The sequence below is a fragment of the Armigeres subalbatus genome, chromosome 2 (assembly GCF_024139115.2).
Source record: "Armigeres subalbatus isolate Guangzhou_Male chromosome 2, GZ_Asu_2, whole genome shotgun sequence".
Classification (NCBI taxonomy): domain Eukaryota; kingdom Metazoa; phylum Arthropoda; class Insecta; order Diptera; family Culicidae; genus Armigeres; species Armigeres subalbatus.
Genome location: NC_085140.1, coordinates 235,428,304 through 235,456,060, shown reverse-complemented (window position 1 = coordinate 235,456,060; position 27,757 = coordinate 235,428,304). Strand labels below are relative to the sequence as shown.

General features: G+C 41.6%; 1 protein-coding gene across 6 annotated transcripts in view; it reads right to left on the bottom strand.

Moving 5' to 3' along the window:
• Window positions 1-27,757, bottom strand: part of LOC134211909 (mucin-2) — a 358,556-nt gene that overhangs the window by 193,285 nt on the left and 137,514 nt on the right. For all 6 annotated transcript variants that reach the window (XM_062689292.1, XM_062689293.1, XM_062689296.1 and 3 more), the window contains one exon: window positions 3,552-3,710. In XM_062689292.1, coding sequence (XP_062545276.1) covers window positions 3,552-3,710 — 159 coding nt within the window. The remainder of the gene's footprint in view (window positions 1-3,551; window positions 3,711-27,757) is intronic.

The following is a 27,757-nucleotide window of genomic DNA, read 5'->3' as shown; positions in this document are numbered from 1 at the left end:
CCTGGAAATAGTTGGAGAGATATTCGATCAGCCATTGGAAGCGTCGAAATTGGTGCATTAGGCACGGTATCTCCGATTCAGAGAAACGACTGGTATGACGGCGATTATAAGCAGCTAGTGTACGAGAAGAATGCGACATGGGCGAGATTGCTGCAACATAGCACGAGGCCAAACGATGCACGATACAAACGGGCACGGAACACTCGATTTTCCGGAGGAAAATCACACACATGCTTGATGGGATTAAGATTAAAATACAATAACGGAGTGTTAAGCCCATGCTTTATGTTGTAAGTGATCCATCGACAACTGCACAAATCGCAATTTTCTGAATGATTGGAGGAAAAGCTTTGTCGTTGCCATCCTGAAAAGTAGTGTCACGGGTCGGCATGCTAAAAAGTTCAAACCGATTTCCCTAACCGTCGAAAGGATGATCAACCGTCGCTCCAGGGAAAAATTAGAAGCCGATGGAAGGTGCGGCTACCAGCAGCAATCCTATCGCCCTTTGACCTTATGAAAACTTACTCATCGAATGGACCTTCCAGGTACTGATTGGAGGCACCGCTTCCAGCGAATTTGCCGAAAAAGCAGGTGTACCTTAAGGGTCGGTTCTGGCAGTGACCCTATTTTTCATTGCCATGTACGGGTTCTTCGGCGTACTGCCGGCTAACGTGTTCCTGTTCATCTACGTCGACGACATTCTTCTCGTTGTCTTCGGAAGAACACACGGACGGGCCAGCATTAAGACGCAGCTTGCGGTGAGTGTTGTCCATCGATGAGCCACATATGCAGGTTTCACCATGAATGGTAGAAAGTGTGTACCGGGTCCACGCGACTATTTTTGGCAAAGCTTTCCTCTTAGGAAAGCATTGGATTCCTTTTCTTGACGAGGCTGAACGGATCCGGCGAAACGTGGCCAGCACAGATCTTCCCCTAGTGCGGGTTCACTGGCACGGAGCAAGAAGCTGGCTGTTGCATCCCGCCAACAACGATAGGACTTGCTTCAAAAGAGGCGAGATGTGAAGATCTGTAGTGGAGCTTACTGCAACGCGCTTCTGAAATTACTTGGTCCTCTATATCGACGGTTCTGTTTCCGACTGAGGTGTCGGTTTTGGCATCTCCGGTTCAATTGGTTCGTCAACGCAGCATATTTTTGGTTGAAGCTACTGCCACTGCTTCCGTTCGCAACCTATATGGTTAGCAAACCCTTCACCATTTTTACTGATTCTGCCAGCTGAGTTAAAGCCGTTTTTCAGAGCGAGCATCCCAAACACCCATGGATCCAGGAAATTCTTTCAATTATGACACCTGAATCCCTGGCCACTGCGGTATGTCGTATTATATAATATTGTCGGGCCTCTGGAAAATCGCATCAAACACTAATAAAATTATTCTTAATTTTTCAATGTCCAAGTTTCCGTGTAGTTGTTCCATTGATCACAATCGTATTGGATCTCTCAACCCATAACTGAGATCTTACAACTAATGTTCATATGAATTGAAATTATTTCCGTTTTTGCTTTTACGAACAAATCAGTCGAAAAGCCGCTTGGTGCGGTTGTATCACACTCCGATCTTATGTGAAATCTAGCGACATTTTTTATTTGCAGAATAAGGGAGAAGATTGTCTATTTCTTTTGGCATAGGATCTGTGATAATTCTGAGCCAGGTTTGAGGTTACAGGTTCGTCATTTGACTATATGTTTAGCTTGATATGCTATGCCCATGTAAGTCAACAAAACATCCTACACTAATACGAGCTTCGAATTTAATTAACGTCCTTCAGCATAGTCTGCATGGCGGACACGTATCAAATGGCTGATTTTCGGAAGGTCCTTTGTAGTATAGGCTGTTCCAGAAATTATAAGCAAACTAACAAGTAGTCAGCAAATTAAACTACATGCGATATTCCATGAAAATTTCGATGCATCCTACAAACAACATTTAACATCCATTTAATGAACGTGGTACAATTTTTTCGAACGTTTTACGTAAAATTAAGAGAATATTGATGTTGTTTTTTTTATCGGAAAATTTGGTTTGTACAAATTGACCATTTTTAGAACGATGAAAAATCATCTAGGAAAGAACGTCTAGTTGTGAATAGTCAGAATAGTTGAATTTGCATTGCAGGTGTATATAAATGTTAATGGTGTCGTCGATAAGATGTTGCAAATATGTTGCGATGGTCAACAAAAAAAAATCATTAAAGTGTGGCCCAAAAATCAAATGACTTTGGCGTTTTGTATATGTTGGGGCTTATGTAGGATCCTAATCATAAGCAGAGATTAAAAAGTAAAAAATATGTTATATAAGTGAAAGCGAGGGCTTGACATTTATTTGATGTTTTTTGGAGCACCTCAGTGTGAATTTCAAATGCCTCTAATTCAATTGCAGTATTTTGAATTTAAACATCTGTAGTAATGCTTGGTAAATTAGTAAAATGATCATAGCAATGGATTTAGTGTGGATATTGATGACAGATTTGAGAAACCATTTGAAAATGTGTTATGCAAACACCTCAAGACACATATTTCGAAAAACCTCCAAACACAACAAGACTCATATTTCGAAAAACCTCCCAAACTCAAAACTATGAGGAGAAAGACAAGATAATAAGCAATACGTTAACAAAAAATGTAAAAAAAATGAAACAACAAAATACTAAAAAAAAACAAGTGTGCTCATAATTTCTGGAACAGTCTATAGAAGGCTAATAAAATCTAAAACGAAAACCTTAATAGTCTTATGAATAGATCCTCTGTTTAAGATTTTGTTATTCGAACAATAGAATGAGTAAACTGTAATCAATCTGAATCCCTGAGCTCCGCAAACAAGAAAACATGGAAAATCATACATGGTCAAAACACTCAAACCCGCTCTACAGAGAACCAACACCATGTTCCAACTCGCACAAAAGCATCCCCGCAAACATTAGACTCATTACGGTGTTCGCAAACACAAGGGCTCTTAAGAAGCACAAAACAAAAACACGCTGAGCTTTCACACATTTACGGCAATACCCTTTCCTCGCGGGTTGGCACTGATCCTGGCAGCAACAAGACAGGATGAATGGACGACGACGACGAGGACGACCGTGCGATGCAATCGGTTGCCTGGCAGAACCAGCTACGTGCCCGACGAGCAACAAGGAAGCTCTTTCAACCTGGCTACACGGAATCAGTTAAGTGGAACATTTCGTGAAAAGGAAGCACTTGGCATTCGCCTCACATTACAATTACGAATGTAAATATGTAGATCTCGAGAGTGGCGTTGCTTGAAGAAAAAAAAAAAGATAATTACTCCTAGGAAAAGCGTTCAGGAGCTTAAAGGAAACCCAGCAAGAATTGCACCTTCAAAGTTGGGGCCAGCCAGTAAGGAAAATGCTTTTCATTCAATCCTTTTTCGCTTAAATGATACAACTTCCCCGGTTTAGCGGGCGGATTTAAGTGGCAGGTCGGGCTTAACTGGGAGGTGGTTTCATTTCATCTAACGCGAATCGGGCTGGGTGCAGTCATGCTAATGTGATGGAATCTACGGCTTATGCTTACCTCCGGCCATTCATGCTCATGTAACCATCGTCCTCGGACTGGTGGCCCTGGGAGGGACTGTCCGGCTCCACTGGGGCGTGTATTACCTCCTGCTCTTCCTCGAACTCGGACAGCACTTTGTCGAGTAGCTCCAGTGATTTTTCAACATCGTCGGTAGCGCTGTGAAGGAATTAGAGAAAGATAATAATAAGATTATTGATCGCACCGGTGCACGGCAGTAACTTCTATAAAATGGAGCGAACACTTACAAATTTGTGCAAAAATGGCAATAAATTGGAAGATTTGATATTTTATTCCAAAAGTCTTGGTTGGTCACGCTGATTGCTTGTCAATTTGGAAATTATCCCTTTGTCATATAATTCGATTTTTTTTTCTAAATCTTGTTGCGAATAATGATGCATCCGCTCCCAAACGTAGCAGGCTTAGTAGTCATATACATATGTTTACCGCTTCAGCGTCTTACGGGGGAAGATGTGGGTTTAATCCCAGGCCCGTTCAATGTTTGTATCTTTCTCTTTATTTCTATTTTTTTCCTACAAAAAATTATAGTACCATTAATTGCATTACTATCACATTGGCAGCCCGTTAATTATATTGACGCACATACTGACGTGACAGGCGCCAGTATGGCCTAACTAGCAAGATCACCAGTGCACCTAATTATCACTTCGTGATATTAATGGCACAATAAACAGAAAATCAACATATTTTAACGCCTGTTTAATGTGGAAAATGTCTTTCCTATCCAATCAAATTTATCTGACAACATGGAATTTTTGCATCTTGTTCTTCGATCACTAATGGTCGGGGTTCAGCCAAATCACACCAAGCGCCAACGAAAAATTTCTCATTTTTCTCCCCAATTTTCGTTTAACAGATTTAATTGATCGCAAATCATATCGGATATCCCTCAACCCCATAACTGAGGTTATCCTCCAACAAATGTGCGCATGAATTGATATGAAACAATTTTCGTTGTCCTTGTACGAACAAAATATTACAAGTCAGTCAAAAAGCCGCTTGGTGCGGTTTGGCTGAACCCCGACCAAATTAAACTTGTCATCACTAGGGGAAACTGGACACACATGATCCCCACTTTTTATTTCGGATTTTTCTCGATGTAAAATGCTTACATTTATACGATTTAAGGTGGACTTGATGAACAATTTAATTAGTTATTCAAAAACATCATTGGATGAAATCATTTTCTTAGGAAAGTTATCAAAAAAAAGATTTTTCCAAAAGATAGAAAATTTGGCATTTTTAAAACTTACGGTAGACTTGATCCTTATATCCGAGAGAATTGATCCCTTTATGAGCAGAACGTATTTAGGTTCTTTCAATTCTGATGAAAAGCTAAATTGGTTTATTTTCAAATCCTAACAATTATTTATAGTCTAACGTAAAAACAATCGTGCAAAAATCAGATATTGTTGGTATTAAGTAAGGCAAGTAATTTGGTTCTCGAATAGGGTAACTGTGGCACATATAATGCCTGCTTTATCAACAAAGTTAGAATGCTAATCATGTTCACTTTATTGAAAGACAGTGGCCATGTTACGACAATCATGATGTTTCCAAGAGGAGCTCTTTGTGTGGCTGATACAGTTATGGTACCAAAACTGGTTGATCGATACATAAATATTAAATATATTTTTGTTTTTATTTTTCAATCTAATTATCTTGTTTCTAATTTACCGGCTGGTGACTTCATACATCAATGTGGTACTGTCACGTATGCTTGAAACATCATCATTTTTTCTGTAGTACGTGTATATTAGTACGCAAATGCGATTTCTCTTAAAATACTGACTAAAAGCAGTTGAATTACCCTATTGTTAAAAGTTCTTCAGGAAGACAGACAGGGGAAATTGCGATAAAATACAATAAAAATAGTGGTTGTAAATAAACTTACTCTAGTTAAAAGTGTATAGATCAAACAGTACTGATTTTACACCCGAGGAGTTCTGGAGTTTCAAAACTTCATCTGTTCTTTGATTGAAGATTATGTTAATATATCAATTTACTCGTATTTAATAAAACTAATCAGAGTTTAGCATGTTTGCTACAATTATTTGTTCTAATTCTAAGTAATAAGATGTAGCTATTGATAAATTTAAATTACGAGTGTGCTTGAATGATAAAATTGAAATAGGTAAATTTTTTATTTTTTTTTATTAATTTTATTTGCTAATTATCTAATACATGCATTCATCTCTTAGACTAGGTGTTCCGTGTTTTCTTAAGACTATCATCCTTATTTGCTATGTCATGTTTTTAGTTATTATTAATACATTTCAATTGCCTCTGGCAGTTAGAATTTTTCCTCTGGTTGAATTGAACCATGTAGGAATTACAATGTTTTCAACTTAAACTAATCTTAACCTATTTTATACTAAGGGTACAAGGAGTTAATCGTTGCAATAGAAGATTGCCACGATTTTTGTCTAAAATTGGAAATTATTTTGTTGGACATTTGTTGCAATGTCTCAATATTAGAAATTCTATGAAGTTCATTGGAACTATACCACGGAGGCAACTTCAGAATCATTTTCAGAATTTTATTTTGAATCCTCTGAAGTGCCTTCTTTCTGGTATTGCAGCAACTAGTCCATATTGGCACAGCATACAACATGGCAGGTCTAAAAATTTGTTTGTAAATCAAAAGTTTGTTCTTAAGGCAAAGTTTTGATTTTCTGTTTATAAGTGGATATAGACACTTAATATATTTGTTACATTTGGCTTGAAGGCCTTCAATGTGATTTTTAAAAATTAATTTTTGATCTAGCAGAAGTCCTAAATATTTAGCTTCGCTAGACCAATTAATTGGAACCCCATTCATAGTGACAATATGTCTGCTAGAAGGTTTCAAATAAGAAGCTCTCGGCTTATGTGGGAAAATTATAAGCTGAGTTTTAGAAGCATTCGGGGAAATTTTCCATTTTGCAAGTAAGTGGAGAAAATATCCAAACTTTTTGCAATCTACTACAAATGACACGAAGGCTTCGCCCTTTGGCTGAAAGGCCCGTGTCATCTGCAAACACAGATATTTGACACCCTGGCGGTAAATCAGGGAAGGGAGAAGTAGAAATGTTATACAAAATGGGCCCCCGGATGCTGCCTTGGGGAACACCAGCTCTTACGGGTAATCTATCAGATTTAGAATTCTGATAGTTTACCTGCAGTGAGCGATCTGATAAATAATTTTGGATCAGTTTAATAATGTACAGAGGAAAATTAAAATTCATCAATTTTACAATCAAACCTTCATGCCAAACACTGTCAAATGCTTTCTCTATATCAAGAAGAGCAACTCCAGTCGAATATCCTTCAGATTTGTTGAGCCGAATTAAGTTCGTAACTCTTAATAACTGATGAGGGGTTGAATGCCCATGGCAAAAATCAAATTGCTCATCAGCAAAGTATGAATTGTCATTAATATGAATCATCATTCTATTTAAAATAATCTTTTCAAACAGTTTGCTTATTGAAGAAAGCAAACTGATTGGGCGATAACTAGAAGCCTCAGCTGGATTTTTGTCCGGCTTCAAAATTGGAACAACTTTGGCGTTTTTCCATTTATCTGGGAAGTATGCCAATTGAAAACATTTGTTAAATAAATTAACCAAAAAGGATAAAGAGCTCTCAGGAAGTTTTTTGATAAGTATGTAGAAAATACCATCATCACCCCGGGCTTTCATATTTTTAAATTTTCTAGTAATAGATCTCACTTCATCCAAATTAGTTCCCAACGAAGGGTCAAAAACATTATCTTGGTTGAGAATGTCTTCGAAGCTTCGTGTAACCTGATCCTCAATTGAAATAAGTAAATAAATATAACTTTTAAACCAGAAAAGAATTAAAACAGATCAATTAGTTTCATGTAATACAATAACATTCAAATGCAATGGAATACAACAAACGCCTTAATATATACAATATTCCAAGTTTAGTATTTATCTTGGTTTATTTTTCCATTCAATGTTAAATGAGCAATAATCAATTTAATGAGCTTATTCAACTCTGCAATAATAAAACTATGTCCAGTTAAAATTTGACACGTTTTGATTGGATATATTCAAAGTTATTAAACTCTTTTCCTTTGCAGATAAAAGTATTGAGAGCGCTATAATAATAAAACTTCTCTAAAACCCACATACAAAAAGAAACTAACATCAAATGTTACTCAGATTCAGATCCTTTCAGCGTGGTTCTTTCGACTTGCTTTCAGCGCGGGTTTTTCGACCCTTCTTCAGCGCAGTCCTGTTGACCCGCTATCAGCGCGATTCAAAACAACCGGCATTGGCGTGGTCCTTTCGACCCATTTTGAGCGCAGTCCCTTCGACTTGCTCTGAGCGCAGTCCTTTAGAAACTTGCCAAACACTTTGTTACACATATTATAACACAGTTTACACTTTCAGCTCAGAGTGATTGCTTTTTTCGTCAGGATCTAGGAAGTGAGTGCTAGTAATGCACCCGTGCGTATAATGGACCCCCTGGACAAACCCCCAAATTACTGGCACTCACTCCCTATGTTTTGTTTTGCTGTCTGTAAATTAAAAGCAAAACCTGGTAGGATCGCAAGCACTATTGATGCGCGTACTGTTTACGCTCCGCATCATTTTGGAGCAAGTCAACGAATTTCAAGAGTCCCTTTACTTGGTATTCATTGACTACGAAAAAGCTTTCGACCGTCTCAATCACGAGAATATGTGGGGCGCCCTGCGACGCAAGGGGGTTCCTGAGAAAATCATCGACCTCATCGAGGCACAGTACGAGGCCTTTTCGTGTAGAGTGCTGCACAATGGGGTCCTGTCCCATCCCTGACCCCATCCGGGTCGTAGCTGGTGTGAGGCAAGGATGTATTCTATCACCGTTACTGTTCCTCATCGTAATCGATGAGATTCTGGTAGATGCGATTGACCGTGAACCAAACCGCGGGCTGTTATGGCAGCCTATAACCATGGAGCACCTAAACGACTTCGAATTGGCGGATGACGTTGCACTACTCGCGCAACGGCGCTCTGATATGCAGAGTAAGCTCAACGACCTTGCCGATCGCTCCTCCTCGGCAGGTTTAGTCATCAACGTCAACAAAACCAAATCGTTGGATGTAAACACGGTGACTCCTTCCAGTTTCACAGTAGCCGGGCAACCAGTGCACAATGGGGAAATCCGATTTCAAAGGTGGAAAAAATTGATAACTTTCTTCACGAACAACTTACAGAAGAGATCAAGAGCTTATTCGAAAGGGAATTTTGCAAAGAATTCAGTGAGTGCTGTTTCATGGACGTGGAACGCTTCTGTATGTAGTTATCGAGCTCGTTTTGCCCTAATGCCCCATATATCGCGAGTTTCCAAACTATTTGTCATTTTATCTTTAAGACATTGTTCTAAAATTGTGTTTATCTCTTCACTGTGGATCCACAAAAGGGCACTAAATATATTTTGTTGGTAAAAGTTGGAAATTTAAGGGATTTTGGGGTCAAATAAGCACCAAAGTGCATTTTATGTGCAATTTTCATGTATTCTGTAAAAAATAGTAATATTTACTGATAAGTGTTGATATTATTGTCTCAAAGTGTTGAACAGATGTTGACAAATGGTTGCCGAACAAAAATTAATGAAATAAATCGTTTCACAAATGTTTTATTTGGTTATTTATTGAGTAAAAAACGGTTTTTAAAAATATTTGAATAGCACCGATGCCAAACATTTCCAAACCATACCCGATAGTACAACTAGACAAGAATAGTCATATGTTATGAGTCTTGATGTGATCATAGATAGGAGGTGATGGGAGATACTCTTTTTTCTTACCTTTTTGCCCAAATTCCCCTATGAAATAATATAGCTCAATGATTCTGAGCAAAGAAATGATGTAGTAATGTTAATTTAATTGATATTTTCCAATGATATAATTAAAATAACAAATAATCATATAATTCATTAAAAATATTGAATTATAGGGGATTTAGGGGTCATATAGCTCATTTAATGTAATTTTTTATTCAAAATAGCATAACCTTTTTTACAGACGACGCACATAGAAGATTAAGGGCTTATTCGAAAGGGAGTTTTCCAAAAAAATCAGTGAGACATGTTTTATAGACGTGAGACACTTCTGTACGTAGTTATTAAGCTAGTTTTGCCCCAATGTCCCATACATCACAGTTTATCATATTTTTCGTGCTTTTATCTTCCAAGTATTGTACTAAAGATGTGTTCTCCTCTTCATTATAGATCCATAGAAAAGCACTATACATGCTTTGTTGGTAAAAGTTGAAAATTTAAAGGATTTTGGGGTCAAATAAGTATTAAATTGCACTTTACGTGAATTTTTAATTTTTCAATTACTAATGAAGTAAATCATTTCGCAAGTGTTTTATTTTGTGATTTATTGGGTAAAACCCGATTTTTTTAAATGCCATACCAAACCATACCCGTTTGCACAACTAGATAAAAGTAGATATATTAGTCGTTGTGATAATAGATAGGAAATATGCATTTCTTATGACTTCTTCTTCTTCTTATTGGCATTACATCCCCACACTGGGGCAGAGCCGCCTCGCAGCTTAGTGTTCATTAAGCACTTCCACAGTTATTAACTGCGAGGTTTCTAAGCCAGGTTACCATTTTTGCATTCGTATATCATGAGGCTAACACGATAATACTTTTATGCCCAGGGAAGTCGAGACAATTTCCAATCCGAAAATTGCCTAGACCGGCACCGGGAATCGAACCCAGCCACCCTCAGCATGGTCTTGCTTTATAGACACGCGTCTTACCGCACGGCTAAGGAGGGCATTTCTTATGACGTTTCACCCAAATTCTCCTTATGAAATAATAAAGCTCAATGACTCTGGGTTAAGAAATGATGGAGTAACATTGATTCAATTATAATTTGTCAATGATACTATACAAATAACAAATATTCGTAGATTGCATTGAAAAAAAAATCATAGGGTTCAGGACTCAGAAACTTTTTTTTAAATACATAATTAATGAATTTTTTCACTTATTTGTCCCAAAATGTCTTAAAAATCCAGTTTTAATGTAATATATGGATATTTGTTTTTTTTATGGTATCAATTTCTGTTAAAAAAAATTATGACAATAATATAAACTATTATCTGTAAATATCTGAATAATCAATAGGTTGTTGATTTCGCCAAAATTGACCATATGTAGGAGCTACATCAATGCTTACAAGTTTTTAAATCATCGTATATTAACCCTAAATGATCATTCGACGTAATATAGTGCAAATAATTATTTGGGTATTATTATTTTTTACAGAATACATGAAAAATTCTCATAGAAGCAGTTTGATGATTATTTGACCCCAAAATCCCTTAAATTTCCAACTTTTTCCAACAAAATATGTATAGTGCTATGTATGGATCTACAATGCTTTCGAATAAGCCCTTAACCATATGTGTGAGTCGCTCGTGAGAAAAGTTATCCTATTTGGTATAAAAAATTACATTAAATGAGCTGTTTGACCCCTAAATCCCCTATAAATCAATTGTTAATCTCATTATATCATTGGAAAATATCAATTAAATTAACATTTCTACATCATTTCCTTGCTCAGAATCATTGAGCTATATTGCTTCATAGGGGAATTTGGGCAAAAAGGTAGAAAAAAGTGTATCTCCCATCACCTCCTATCTATGATCACATCAAGACTCATAACATATGACTATTCTTGTCTAGTTGTGCTATCGGGTATGGTTTGGAAATGTTTGGCATCGGTGCTATTCAAAAGTTTTTAAAAATAGTTTTTTACTCAATAAATAACCAAATAAAACATTTGTGAAACGATTTATTTCATTAATTTTTGTTCGGCAACTATTTGTCAATATCTGTTCAACACTTTGAGACGATAATATCAACACTTATCAGTAAATATTACTATATTTTACAGAATACATGAAAATTGCACATAAAATGCACTTTGATGCTTATTTGACCCCAAAATCCCTCGAATTTCCAACTTTTACCAACAAAATATATTTAGTGCCCTTCTGTGGATCCACAGTGAAGAGATAAACACAATTTTAGAAGAGTGTCTTAAAGATAAAATGACAAATAGTTTGGAAACTCGCGATATATGGGGCATTAGGGCAATACGAGCTTGATAACTACATACAGAAGCGTTCCACGTCCATGAAACAGCACTCACTGAATTCTTTGCAAAATTCTCTTTCGAATAAGCTCTTGATCTCTTCTGTAAGTTGTTCGTGAAGAAAGTTATCAATTTTTTCCACCTTTGGAATCGGATTTCCCCATTGTGCAGTGGAGAATGTTGAAAGCTTCCAATATCTTGGTAGCCAAATGGCGTCAGACGGCGGTACCAAGATCGACATAGGCGCACGGATCAAGAAAGCAAGGGCTGCCTTTGCGAGTTTAAGAAATATCTGGAAAAACAGGCAGATAAGTGAACGCACCAAAATACGGATTTTCAACTCTAACGTGAAATCTGTGCTGTTATACGCCAGCGAAACATGGTGTGTATCAGTGGAGAACACTCAACGGCTGCAGGTGTTCATTAACAGATGCCTGTGGTATATAATTCGGGCCTGGTGGCCTCACAACTGGATCTCAAACAACGAGCTCCATCGTCGTTGTCACCAGATGCCGATAGCAACAGAAATTCGGGATCGGAAGTGGGGCTGGGTCGGCCACACTCTACGTAGGGGCGGAAACGAAATCTGTAAGCAAGCATTAGACTGGAATCCAGCGGGACATCGCAGCAGAGGCAGACCCAGAGGCTCATGGCGGCGAAGCCTCAATAAAGAAATAAAAGAAGTCGACCGAAATCTAACCTGGCAACAGGTTAAAGCGATAGCCGGGCATCGCTCAGGATGGAGATCTTTCAAGTCGGCCCTTTGCACCACCGGAGGTGTACAGGATCCATAAGTAAGTAAGTAACTGTTTACTTGACGTTTGGGAAACTACTACTTAGATGCCTATTTCTAAAACTATATTTGAACAGGGCGTAACAGCCAAAATTTATTCCTTCTGATTCTTCGGATTATTCGTCTACATATAGGCATATATGCAGACAAAGAATCAGAAGGAATACATTTTGGCTGTTACGCCTTTTTTTGGAGCGGGGAAAAGCCCCTGGGAGTGAAGTGAACCACTTCTCCCAAAGGCATAAGGCTCTTCTTTTCAGATTATTGGTACAATTCAGTTGCACTACCAGTGAGAAAAAGATCTTTTAAAAGAAAGTACGATAACTATTATTTTATTTATTTATTCAGACTAAGGCCGTAGTGGCCTGTGCGGTATATAAGAGTCTTCTCCATTCGGCTCGGTCCATGGCTACACGTCGCCAAACACGCAGTCTACGGAGGGTCCGCAAGTCATCTTCCACCTGATCGATTCACCTTGCCCGCTGCGCACCTCGCCTTCTTGTGCCCGTCGGATCGTTGTCGAGAACCATTTTCATCGGGTTACTGTCCGACATTCTGGCTACGTGCCCGGCCCACCGCAGTCGTCCGATTTTCGCGGTGTGAACGATGGATGGTTCTCCCAACAGCTGATGCAACTCGTGGTTCATTCGCCTCCTCCACGTACCGTCTGCCATCTGCACCCCACCATAGATGGTACGCAGCACTTTCCTTTCGAAAACTCCAAGTGCGCGTTGGTCCTCCACGAGCATCGTCCAGGTCTCGTGTCCGTAGAGGACTACCGGTCTAATAAGCGTTTTGTAGATTGTCAGTTTGGTACGGCGGCGAACTCTATTCGATCGGAGCGTCTTGCGAAGTCCAAAGTACGTACGATTTCCAGCCACTATGCGTCTCCGAATTTCTCTGCTGGTGTCATTTTCGGCAGTCACCAGTGAGCCCAAGTACACAAATTCTTCTACCACCTCGATTTCGTCACCACCGATGCAAACTCGCGGTGGGTGGTTCACATTGTCTTCTCTTGAACCTCTTCCTATCATGTACTTCGTCTTCGACGTGTTGATGACTAGTCCAATCCGCTTAGCTTCCCTCTTCAGTCTGATGTAGGTTTCCTCCATCTTCTCAAAGTTACGTGCCATAATATCTATGTCGTCGGCGAAGCCAAATAGCTGGACGGACTTATTGAAAATTGTACCACTCGCGTTAATCCCTGCTATTCGTATTACGCCTTCCAAAGCGATGTTGAATAGCAGACACGAAAGATCATCACCTTGCCGTAATCCTCTGCGGGTTTCGAAGGGACTCGAGAATGCCCCTGAAACTCGAACTACGCACATCACCCGATCCATCGTCGCTTTGATCAACCGTGTCAGTTTATCCGGAAAACCGTGTTCGTGCATTAGCTGCCATAGCTGGTCTCGATCGATTGTATCATATGCGGCTTTGAAGTCGATGAATAGATGATGTGTGGGCACGTTGTATTCGCGGCATTTCTGCAGTACTTGGCGAATGGCGAACACCTGGTCCGTGGTGGAGCGTTCGCCCATAAAACCCGCCTGGTACTGGCCCCACGAACTCCCTTGCAGTTGGTGTTAGTCGGCGGCATAAAATTTGGGAAAGTACCTTGTAGGCGGCGTTCAGCAATGTGATTGCGCGGTAGTTGCTACAATCCAGCTTATCGCCCTTTTTGTAAATGGGACACACGACACCTTCCATCCACTCCTGCGGCAAAACTTCCTCCTCCCAAATCTTGGTAATGACCCAGTGCAGCGCTCTAGCCAGTGCCTCACCACCGTGTTTAAGTAGCTCTCCTGGTAGTTGGTCAAGCCCGTGGGCTTTGTTGTTCTTCAGCCGGCCAATCTCCTCCTGGATTTCCTGGAGATCTGGAGCCGGTAAAATTATGTCCTGCGCGCTTTCTCCCAGGTCCATCACCATACCGCCATCTTCGTCTGCCACATCGCCATTCAGGTGTTCTTCGTAGTGCTGCCTTTGGATCTGGATCACCTTTGGATCTCCTCACGCTCGTTCGTAAGAAGTTTCCCGTTTATGTCCTTACACATATCAGGCTGTGGCACGTGGCCCTTACGTGAGCGGTTTATTTTCTCATAGAACTTTCGTGTGTTATTAGCGCGGTACAGTTGCTCCGTCTCTTCACGGTCTCGATCTTCCTGCTGGCGCTTTTTCCTCCGGAAAATCGAGTTTTGTCTGTTCCGCGCCTGTTTATATCGTGCCTCGTTCGCCCTCGTGCGGTGTTGCAGCAATCTCCCCCATGCTGCATTCTTCTTTTCCACTAACTGCTCACGTTCGCCGTCATACCAGTCGTTTCTCTGATCCGGGGGCACTGTGCCAAGTGCAGCGATTGCAGTGTTACCAATGGCGGATCGAATATCTCTCCAGCCATCTTCAAGAGACGCTGCGCCTAGCTGCTCTTCCGTTGGGAGTGCCACTTCCAGCTGCTGCGCGTATTCTTGGGCTAATCTAGCGTCTTGTAGCCGCCCAATGTTAAGCCGCGGCGTCCGACTTCGACGCGTGTTGTACACCGTCGAGAGTTTTGAGCGCAGGCACACTGCAACGAGGTAGTGGTCGGATTCAATATTCGCACTGCGGTAAGTGCGGACGTTCGTGATGTCGGAGAAGAATTTACCGTCGATTAGAACGTGGTCGATTTGGTTTTCCGTTTCTTGGTTAGGTGATCTCCATGTGGCCTTATGGATATTTTTGCGGGGAAAGAAGGTGCTTCGGACTACCATTCCACGGGAGGCTGCGAAGTTTATGCATCGTTGGCCGTTGTCATTCGATACGGTGTGCAGACTATCCGGTCCGATGACCGGTCTATACATTTCCTCCCTTCCTACCTGTGCGTTCATGTCACCGATGACGATTTTGACGTCTCGCAGTGGGCATCCATCGTATGTCTGCTCCAGCTGTGCGTAGAACGCTTCTTTCTCGTCGTCGGGTCTTCCTTCGTGTGGGCAGTGCACGTTGATGATGCTATAGTTGGAAAAACGGCCTTTAATCCTCAGCTTGCACATCCTTGCGTTGATTGGCTGCCACTCAATCACGCATTGGCGCATCTTACCCAGCACTATGAAGCCATGCCACAGCTTTAGTAGAAGGTAGCCGCTCGATGCCCGCTTTTCCACACTTTCTGTCCTGTCGCAACCTGCGAAACCTAGCGACTTGCAATTCCATGTTTCAAGCTTCCAATCGTGATCCTGTATTCGTCGTCTAGGTTCTTGCCGATTATATCGAGTCGCATTATCTCTTATATTGTTCGTAATGATTGGTTTTCCAGGCGGCTTATTGGGCCTGCGCAAACCTCCTGTCTCGTCGGAGGGCCGTCGCACATAGGGGTATTTCGTCATTCTAGCCGGAATAAAGTTAAATTTTCAAAATTGTCCTAGAGCAGTCTAAATATGTCTCAAACTTCTCTGAATAGTAGACGAGCCACTCCTAGTACTAGGTTTTCTATTAAGATTTAAAGTTTTACCACTACACTTCTAGAAAGTTAGAGGTTTTTCATTGAGGAAATTACCGGTTTTCTCTGTTGAATTTGATTACGTTCGGTATGTTTTATTGTGGTCAAATATTTGTCACAGTAATCCACAGATCAGTACATACCATGAAAAAGTAGACAAAATAGTATCATGTAAACGTGTTTTTGACAAGAATAAATGAACAGAAATACAAAAGAGTAATTCGAAGTTCATTTTCGAGCTAAAACTAGTTAATGTTCCTCATATTTTCAATAAGCATAAAACACTTATTCGATGATATTCGGTAATATTTCAGTATAGAGAGGACGCATTTATGTCTATATTTTAGGATCCCGAAGAAAAATCTTGCGCAAATTTGCGCCATTTTGAAAGCGGATGTTTTTAGTTTGGTACTGTATTTATGGCATTTATGACCTATATCATACATTCAACATCCCTATGAAAAGAGGAAGAGTCATAGAGCAATTTCCATGACACCATCTTTTAGCTATATGTTTCCCCTTGCAAACTCATAGAGTTGAACTGATTTCGGTAGAAGCGATGAAAAGAACGAATTAATTGAAATTATCAATGTTTTTTAGGGTTTTAAAGTGTAAAGCACATGGGTCAAAAAGTGAAAATTAAGAAAACTAATATTTCAGCTAAATTATCATCACAGTATCATAAAATAAGGTGAAATATAGCAGTTTGAGAGATAAAATAATTTATTCCGGCTAGATTGCGAAAATACCCCTATGTGCGTCGTGTCAGGGCTGTTTAGCGTCCCACCTAACACCAGGACTTGGGCTTGTGCGCTTTGAGCGGCACACGGTCGCTTTTTATAGAGGTTCAACAGGGCCCACTGTCAAACCCCACCACATCCTAGGCAAGCCCCACAACTCGCAGATGGCCTGGGGAGGGATCGTCAAGCCCTTGGACATAGTCCCTGCTGCCCAGTACGATAACTAACATAACTTAATAATCGATAACTAACATAACTATTTGATCGATTGATTAGAAAAAAAGGAAAAGAAAAAAAAGTTTTGTAGTATGAATGCCTGGTAGTGATTGCTCGAGGTGGGCTTGGTAGTCATATGGCTACTGCTTCTGCCTCATACGCAGGAGGTCGTGGGTTCAATCCCAGGTCCGTTCCATTCTCCATTCTCCATCCTACTTTGTATCTTTCTCTTTATTTCTCATGTTCTAGCAATCGCTAGAACTGGAAATGGACTTCTATACCGTTTCCACTACTATTCCAATACCTTCAACTTGAGTATTCTAACAGTAATCTGCTAGAATTGGAAATGAACTAATAGAGCTCGTTTCCTACATCCAATTAGAAATTCCATCAGTTACCTTCTCCTATCTATCACATTGGCAGCTCGTTAACCAAGACGGACCTCTGCCTCTCTAACCTAACCTAGAAATTCCAACAAATTCCGCATGAACTCGTGGCAAGTGCAGAGGTATATTCGGCTTGCAGTGGGCGAGTGATTGCATCATCATTTCCTCCTCCCCCTTCCCTACATTGACTTGCATTCTGACGTGGCAGGCGCCAGTATGACCTAACAAATGAGATCACCAGTACTTGTACATTGAAGATGTGTGCTAGTCCCAAGCAAACATCTGTTGGTTCCCTGTGCAAGAACAGCTGATCTTGTCATTATGGAGCAGCAACTACGAGCAGTCAATCAAGCTCAAGTTCAAGCTCTGAATGCCTGGTAGTGATTGCTTTGACACAGCGGTATCATTGGATGTCCTCGGCGGTGGTGCAATCACCTTGATAATGAGGTAACAATGGGTTTGATAAAGCTAGTTGTAGTAGTTTGGCGTGACGAAGAGGAGTTAAGAAGTAGTCCAGTTCCTATGAAGTTTGCGTGCCGTTCACGCGAGAAATCAGGTGCGTCGAGACGATGGTAGATCCGTAAGATGATGCAAAGCTCGGCTGGTCTACAAATAGTTTTAACTTCGTTATGGGCGTAGTATCACTGGCTTCGGCCAGACATATACCAGTACTTTTTACCGGTCAGGGAAGCAAGGATCTACCACTGGCCGAATGTGACGAGGACGAAGGCGTTGCTGTTTCGCGTGACAAGGAGGAGTTAGGAGTAGTCCAGTTTCTGGGAAATTTGCGTGCCGTTGACCAAGAAATCAGTTGCGTCGAGACGATGGTAGAGCAGAGAGATGATGCAAGGCTCGGTTGATCTACGAACGGGTTTGACTTCGTTATGGGCGTAGAATCACTGGCTTCGGCCAAACATATACCAGCATTTGTTACCTGGCAGGGAAGCAGGGTCTACCACTGGCCGAATGTGATGAGGAGGAGTTAGGAGTAGTCCAGTTCCTGGGAAGTTTGCGTGCCGTTGACTGACAGGGAGGCAGGGTCTACCACCAGCAATCAATCTGGTGCGTCGAGTCGGTGGTGAAGCAGTGAGGCGATGTAAAGCTCGATCGAGACACCGCTGAAACGCGAACGGCGAGCGAGAGATTACATCAAATATTGACTAAGGTTGTTTCTTAGTAGCAGCTTCACAGCAATTTTGAACTTCCTTAAATTGTGCTCGGATTTCAGAGCCGTGGGTAAAGCATTGTATCGACAATATCCATAATAAGAGAACGATTTTTTCCCAGTTTCTATAATTCTACGTGCCATGTACAAGTTGATCCGATTCCTGGTTTCATGTGAGTGATCATGTCTCGGGAGAATGTAGTTGTGGTGGAACTTGGGATTGTATAGTAGATTCTGCAGATTCTGTAGATTCTTACCAGAGTCTGTAACTCGCGCAAGGCTAAGATTCTACTGATGGACGGAGCTGCATTTGAATACAGGTCAAAGGTAGCAGATAATTGTGGTTTACCATAAACTATTTTCAGGCAGCGGTTTTTTGTAGATTACAGTGGATTCAAGACAGTTTTAGCAGTAGCTCCCCAGATAGACACAAAACATTGCAGTTTACTACTCTAATACAGTCTCACTACTCATTTCGCGCTTTTCACAGTGAAAAGAGAAAAATGAAGAGTGAGTAATGAGACGTCTCACTTCTCACTCCTCATTTCTCACTATTCTATAAACTATTCTACCAAATGACCATTTCGGCTAAATGATCCTTTCTGCTAAATGACCTTTTCGGCCTAACGACTCATTCGGCCAAACGACCCTTTCTGCTAAATAACCTTTTCGGCCAAATGACCCTTTCGGCCAAACGACCCTTTCGGTCAAACAACCTTTTCTGCCAAATGAACCTTTCGGCCAAACAGCCCATTTGGCCAATTGACACTTTCGGCCAAACGACTTACCAAATGACACTTTCGGCCCAATGACCCTTTTGGCCAAATGACCGTTTCGGCTAAATGATCCTTTCGGCTAAACGACCCTTTCTGCCAAATAACCTTTTCAGCCAAATGACCTTTTCGGCCAAACGACCCTTTCGGCCAAATGACTTTCGGCCTAATGATATATTCGGCTAAACAACCCAATCGGCCAAATGACTTTCGGCCTAATGATATATTCGCACTAGAAGTCCACCATTCAACACATTTTGAAATTCAGATTCTGGAATGAGTTATTGACAAACTACTAAATGATCGAACGCAATTTACTAAATGATCGATAACATCCTTGTTATATAGGATTTCACCTTTGGGTGAGAAAATTATTCTCTAATAGTTTCAGCTGCGAAGCTTGGGCTGCGAAATGGTGAGTTGACATCCGGGAAGGGGCGCCTAACATAGCTCTGGTCCTCACAAGTTCCAATACTCACGCTTCCACGGGTCTTCCGATGACAATTGACCGCCAGCTAAGGGTTGCGTACTTAGCTGGTAGTGCAGCCTGGGCACTGTTGTCCTTCTGACATCAGCTAGAGTGAGAGGGTGCGTACTGTGGGGTCTGCCTAGGATGTGGTGGGGTTCGACAGTGGGCTCTGTTGAACTTCTATAAAAAGCTGCATGTGTCCCCAAGCAGGCCCTATCAAAGCGACCGTGTGCCGCTCAAAGCGCACTAGCCTAGTCCTGGTGTTGGGTGGGACTTTAAACAAATTTGACCCGACTGATCGAGCGTCTGTCCACCAAGGAGGTGCGGCTCCAACAGCGTCTGTTCTGGCATCCAGCGGCTGAGTATGAAATGCTATTCCCGGAAGCTATACCTAAGATGGCAGCCCCATCCCGGTGGATAGGGAACCTTGGGCCAACAACCTACTGTTCCCGAAACATCAATTTGTTCGAGAATCCGATAATGAAAGAATACGGACTGATTTTACGGCGACGACTCTTAGCGCGAAACAACGGACACGAATAGGAACATGGAACGTTTTAACCCTAGCCCAGCAGGGTAAATTGGCACAACTTGCCAATGAGGCACGCCGCATGAAGCTTGAGATCCTGGGACTGGTGAAGTCCGTTGGCCAAACTTTGGAGAACACAGAACGCCGTCGGGACAAGTTCTGCTATACTCTGGTTTACGAGGTGAACACGCTCCCCGGCATCGCGGAGTTGGCTTCCTACTAAGCGCTCAGGCACACTCTGCGCTTATGAAGTGGGAACCTATAAGTGAAAGGATAATCGTTGCCAGATTTAGAACACGGGTCCGAAACCTTACTATAATCCAATGTTATGCGCCAACCGATGCTGCCGATCTGCATGAGCATGAGCATGAGCATGAGATGACCGTACAATTCGTAGTTGCTACTCCGTGATTGACCAGAACTAGCGGAATTGCACAGGGAACCAACAGATGGGACTTGGGATTAGCACTCCATCCTCAATGTGCACGTTCCGAAAGCTCAACTTTCAATGGGTCAATAACGGCGCCGGCCACGTCCTTACGATCATCGAGGGAAGGGAAGGAATGTTAGTGTAACAACCGTTGTTTTAGAGACCGACGAATCGTCTGCATCTCTACGGTTGTTACGGGAAGGAGTATTGTAAGTAGGGAGAGGAAGTGTCATTACTTAGATCAGGATTCACTTTGGTGAGTGATGTAATCCAAGTAACTAGCATGTTAATGTTGACGCGAGAACAAAGTATAGATGAGTTACGGTCAGTTTTGTCAGTCAGTCAGTTTTGTCATTGTTCACCCAACGTAAGGGCAGACAATCAATTGCTCCCGAGCTATTGTTAATTTATCTTTCACCTGTTCGCGATATTCAGCTAGCGTGATTGTTTTATATTTATCTAACGCGAAGAAAAATAATCAATATCTTAGCGATAGACTTGTTTATTTGTACTTTAGGTTGACCACCAACAATGATTATGAATTACATCTATGTGTTTCCAACGTGATTTCAAACAATCTATCCTTCGTGGCGAGTGCTTGTTTATTAGTGATTCTTTTAAACAGCGGCGATGTTTTTCATGTACTCGATAGTTATTTTCTCAAACCGAACGCAAATAATCAATTTTTCACGGAAAGCTATTGTATATGCCTATTCTGAACTAGTCGATTTGTATTTGACAATATAAAGTTAATAATTACGACGATATTACGCGATATTCCAACACTGTTTAATTCGTTGTTAGGAGCTGGAAAGTTATGGTAAAATGAAAATTGAGAATTGTCAATATTTTAATAACATACAACCAACCAGCGGACGGTAGATTTTAACACAATTATGCACAAAATCCGTACAAAACCCCGGCATAGACAAATCTGGAAGACTCCAATACAAACGCCGCACCAAAATTTTACATTTCAATACAATACAATTGTAAGATTTGTTTTTGTCGTATTTTTGGTTATTAAATACTGCAGATAATAGGGTTACTGCTCCTAGACTTCATCCCATAGCTCCGACATTCATCCCACGAAACATGGGACAGGAATTTGATTTGTTTCTCATTCCTGTGACTTATTTCAGCAGTGAGCACTCACTCATGTTAGCAAAAAGAAACGACGAAATTGGTGCATCATTTCCTTGTTCTACGATGAGATGAACATGTTCAGTGAGATGGAAAATGGAACAGTTTCCCTAGTAGATTGTTGTTTTGTGATCGTGATCATGTGTTCCATCTAGTTAGATAATCCAATGTTATGCGCCAACCGATGCTGCCGATCTGCAAGACAAAGAGAACTTCTACAGTCAACTCAATGTCGTCGTAGATAGAATTCCGAAGGGTGATATCAAGATCTGTTTGGGCAACTTCAATGCGAAGATCGGATCCGACAACTCGAACCATGAGCGCATTATGGGACTCCATGGTCTCGGAGATATGAGCGAAAACGGAGAGCTGTTCGCAGAATTTTGTGGTAATAACGACATGGTGATCGGGGGATCGCTCTTCCCTCATCGACCGGTTCACAAGGTCACGTGGGTCTCCCATGACGGCTTTACAGAAAATCAAATCGACCACATCTGCATCAGCCGAAAATGGAAACGGAGCCTTCTTGATGTACGGAATAAACGTAGTGCCGATATCGCGTCTGATCATCACCTCCTCATCGGCGAAATACGCCTGCGCATTGCGCGGATTCGTCGGCAGGAGGAAAGAGTTGGACGACGATTCAACACACGCCGACTGGAAGATGCCACGGTGAAGCGGTCCTTCGTTGAAGAACTGGAGACGCGTGCTGCAGATATTCCGGAAGGTGGCAGCGTGGAAGACCAATGGACCGCCATCAAGAATGCCTTCATCACCACCAGCGAGAACAATCTGGGCGAACTACGCACCCAGAGAAAACAATGGATCACCGATGAGACCTGGAGAAAGATAGATGAGCGAAGAGAAGCCAAAGCCGCAATAGAGCGATCGAAAACCAGAGGAGCCAAAGTCTTAGCCCGTCAACGATACTCGGCTCTTGAGAAGGTAGTAAAACGCTCATGTCGACGGGACAAGCGAGCGTGGGCAGACTCTCTGGCCGACGAAGGAGAGACAGCCGCCGCAACCGGGGACATTCGCCTCCTCTACGATATCTCACGACGCTTAAGCGGGGCGAAGATGAATGCAACGAAAGACGCGAATGATCAGTTATTGACCGACCCAACTGACCAGCTGAAACAACTTTTTCAAGTGCCAACCAGGCCATCACCACCTCGGCATGATCTGCCTAGGATCCGACGTATAACACGCGTCAATACCGAAGCTCCATCACTGCTAGAGATTCAAACAGCCATCCAAAGCATGAAATCGAATAAAGCCCCAGGGGTCGACCGCATATCAGCCGAGAAGCTCAAAGCTGACCCCATGACATCCGCTCAACTACTGCATCGTTTATTTCGTAATATCTGGGACACCGCAACTTTCCCGGTCGACTGGATGCAAGGTATCTTAGTGAAGGTGCCCAAAAAGGGTGACCTGACTGTATGCGATAACTGGCGAGGCATTATGTTGCTGTGTACCGTTCTCAAAGTTCTGTGCAAAATTATCCTAGCCCGGATTCAGGAGAAGATCGATGCGACTCTCCGGCGGCAGCAAGCCGGATTCCGTGCCGGAAGATCCTGTGTGGACCATATTGTCACGCTCCGCATCATTTTGGAGTAGGTCAACGAATTCCAAGAGTCCCTTTACTTGGTATTCATTGACTACGAAAAAGCTTTCGACCGTCTCAATCACGAGAAAAAGTGGGCGCCCTGAGACGCAAGGGAGTTCCTGAGAAAATCATCTGCCTCATCGAAGCACAGTACGAGGCCTTTTCGTGTAGAGTGCTGCACAATGGGGTCCTGTCCGACCCTATCCGGGTCGTAGCTGGTGTGAGGCAAGGATGTATTCTATCACCGTTACTGTTCCTCATCGTAATCGATGAGATTCTGGTAGATGCGATTGACCGTGAACAAAACCGCGGGCTGTTATGGCAGCCTATAACCATGGACCACCTAAACGACTTCGAATTGGCGGATGACGTTGCACTACTCGCGCAACGGCGCTCTGATATGCAGAGTAAGCTCAACGACCTTGCCGATCGCTCCTCCTCGGCAGGTTTAGTCATCAACGTCAACAAAACCAAATCGTTGGATGTAAACACGGTGACTTCTTCCAGTTTCACAGTAGCCGGGCAATCATTTGAGAATGTTGAAAGCTTCCAATATCTTGGTAGCCAAATGGCGTCAGACGGCGGTACCAAGATCGACATAGGCGCACGGATCAAGAAAGCAAGGGCTGCCTTTGCGAGTTTAAGAAATATCTGGAAAAACAGGCAGATAAGTGAACGCACCAAAATACGAATTTTCAACTCTAACGTGAAATCTGTGCTGTTATACGCTAGCGAAACATGGTGTGTATCAGTGGAGAACACTCAACGGTTGCAGGTGTTCATTAACAGATGCCTGCGGTATATAATTCGGGCCTGGTGGCCTCACAAGTGGATCTCAAACAACGAGCTCCATCGTCGTTGTCACCAGAGGCCGATAACAACAGAAATTCGGGACCGGAAGTGGGGCTGGGTCGGCCACACTCTACGTAGGGGCGGAAACGAAATCTGTAAGCAAGCATTAGACTGGAACCCAGCGGGACATCGCAGCAGAGGCAGACCCAGAGGCTCATGGCGGCGAAGCCTCAATAAAGAAATAAAAGAAGTCGACCGAAATCTAACCTGGCAACAGGTTACAGCGATAGCCGGGCATCGCTCAGGATGGAGATCTTTCAAGTCGGCCCTTTGCACCACCGGAGGTGTACAGGATCCATAAGTAAGTAAGTAAATAGTTTCAGCTCAATCGGTTGTTACCCAACCCGGGCAGAAGCCATGAACAGAATAACAAATCATGATATGGACTTGATTGACATAAAAGAAAACAGAACAGGCAACAATATCAAAAATTTGCACCGAAATATCATTTAAATATCAATATATGATATATGCTATGGATAAAAACAAATCAATGGCACATGATATTGATCACTTATTACAAATAGCATAACTTGATCTCCCCGTGATATTTTAGTATTGATATTGTCGTCTGATCTTTTATCTCTTATATCAATCATGTCCATATCTCATTTTGCTATCTTATCAACATTTGATATTATTGGGATATTTTCTTCTACTCGGGAAGCTGGCGCATTTGATTTGGACTTTAAAAGGAATTTTAAGTCGATATATTTGTGAAAACACACCTCTGCCCCTCTATTGTCGGGGGAATTGGATTGAAAAGCCGAGCCCAGATTTGCAGGAAATACAGTTTCCATGTTAAGTATTGAATTGTTGGGCATTAATTTACGTAAAAAAACATGATAAAACGCATCAGAAACTCTCTACCTCCACTAAGGGTACGTTATAACATTATTCGACAATTGTTTGCAAAATAACGTACCCAATATCGCTTTTTATTCTCTTATATCGCGATGGAATGTTTTTTTTTCAATGAGATATAAAATGAAATAGTTTTCCTCTGTATAGTATTCGGAGTTGAGTGATATATTTAATTCTGCCCTATATGCAGCACAATGTCACTTCAATTCCATTAATTAGTTATCCTTCCCATTATAGCATTCTATTCCAAATCCGAAATGTCCAAATGGTACCAATATACTTTTATTTCTGATTTATAAGTTCAAGATGGTGATTTTCTATGCAAGTAAAGACCCAGTTCAGTTACTTACTTCCAGCAAGCACGACTATGTTAATGCCAGCATTCAACGAAAAAGCCATTGTTTGCCATAATGAATTATTTTCTCCCATTTCTTTTGATTGCCTTTCAAATAATCGAATGGGCACTGGACATCGTCGGATATCATTCCGAAGTGCCAATGGTGCGGTTACTGGTTAGTGTCGAACATCATCCTTCTTCAATGGCATAGAGATGTAGCTTGTCCACCCTCTACTTCACCAATAGAAATGGAATATAAGTAGTGCACCGTATCAGACTCGTCTTCTTGACTAGAGATGGACAATCTGGTTGATGCGATTGAACGTAATTTATGACGGTAATTCAGAAAAAAAGCCCATAAACGTCTGTGAATTGACACGATATCCATGACTCTGCTGCTAGAGCAAACGAAAATTTTCACCAAGGCAGAATTGATTTTGGCAGTGCTTATTGAAGATTGGATAATTGATAATGGATGGATTCGGTTGAATAAAACCCATTGAAGCACGAAAAATATGATAAGAATAATGGAGGATTCTATTGTTTTGGATTCAGGTTGCTCATTTATAATTGATGCATCGAGATTGAATACAATAATGCTTCCAAAGAGCTCTGACTGCTGTACCATCGACGATATATCCTATTCTTTAAATATATTATACCATTAGATATTATATCATATAATAAAGATATCTACTGAAACTATCAAACAATTGAATAGAGAACACTTTAGTCACAATGGGACGAAAAACTTCGTAACGAATCAATCAAACAGAACGGAGAATCCTTTCAAGCAGTTTAACAAAAAAAAAACGCTACTCATTTTTTTCCCACCGTAGAGCACCCGTCAGTCTCGAGTGGAAAGTTCTTTCTCTTAACGCCATTAGACAAAATTGAGTCGGGAAGTGAGCTCAATAAAGTGTGATTACACTTCACCGAGGAAAATGGCTCAGCTTCCGCTGTCGAAGGGAGACGAACAAATCCACAAAGTGAGATATATCCTTTCCGATCCGTGCAGTTCTCTCGTCTTACACAGTCCGGAAAAGTTGGCCCGCTTGACTGCTGATTGGGAAGAAGTTTCAGGATATCCACCAGAATGGGCATAATATGCGGGTGATGTGACCAAGAGTATACAAGACGGACGCGAGAGGCTTCGAAAATGACGATGGGAATTTCGCCGGTCACCCTTCGCCAGTGTTTTGGGATAAAGAATCCTCTTACCGTAAGTTGATTTGACGTGAGCCAAACGGAATGGCACGACACGGTTATAATGGAGTTGTCGACCGTGCACAATGCATTATCATCATTTTTATAGGTGATTTAGGTCGTTTTACTCTTGCGACATTTAATTAAACCAGAAGGATTTTCGGGGCTGTAACCCAGTGCATCAAAGTTTCACAAATACTTTGTTAACAGCCTTTATTTCCTGAACGGCACATACTCAGCATTATCCAGCATGAAATATGTATGCAAATACTGCTATCTAGCATATCTTTTGAAGATTACCACCAAGCTTTTGTAGCAACAAAGTACATTAACAGTGGCACAGTAAACGCTATATGGTGCTGAACCAGCGTGGTTTCTTTGTTCTTTCATGCTCAGGCATCGCAATTTCACGATAAGCTCACGTGGAAGGGTAATAAATATCCACATAACAATAATAGGCTTTTACGATTATGAATTCGCGATTCCACTTGACTCATATGGTTCACCCTTCTTGGTGTGGAAAGCGTTATTGGACTTTCGGCGGCGGGATCAGCATCCACCTAGAAGTACGTGAAAATCTTGGTGACAATTTGAATGAACTGTAACGTCCTTACCCAGGTGCTTTTTGTTTTATTCTGCATTATTTCCGTCGGTTTATATCCTGACGCAAGTAGTTACGCAAGGAAGACCAACTCTTATTGTGGCGTCCTCCTACTTGTTTTTTCGAGATGGTTTTAGTGGATACTATAGTCATATAGGGGAACGGCTCCAGGACTTCATCTCATGGCTCCGATATTCATCTCATCAAGAACAAAGCAATGGAAAGGTATTTGATTTGTTTCTTATTGTTGTGATTTTTTTCAGCAGTGAGCACACATGTGTACAAAAAGAAGCGATGAAATTGGTGCCGTATTCCTCTGTTTCGCGATGAGATGAATATATGTTCAGTGAGATGGAGATCGTAACAGTTCCCCTATGACATAAAAACCAAGGTGACCTCTGATGGCCTCACGCGCGGCCTATGTCCAGATAAGTTAAGAAAATATTTATTCAATTATTACCAGGCTAAGGCCGGAGTGGCCTGTGCAATA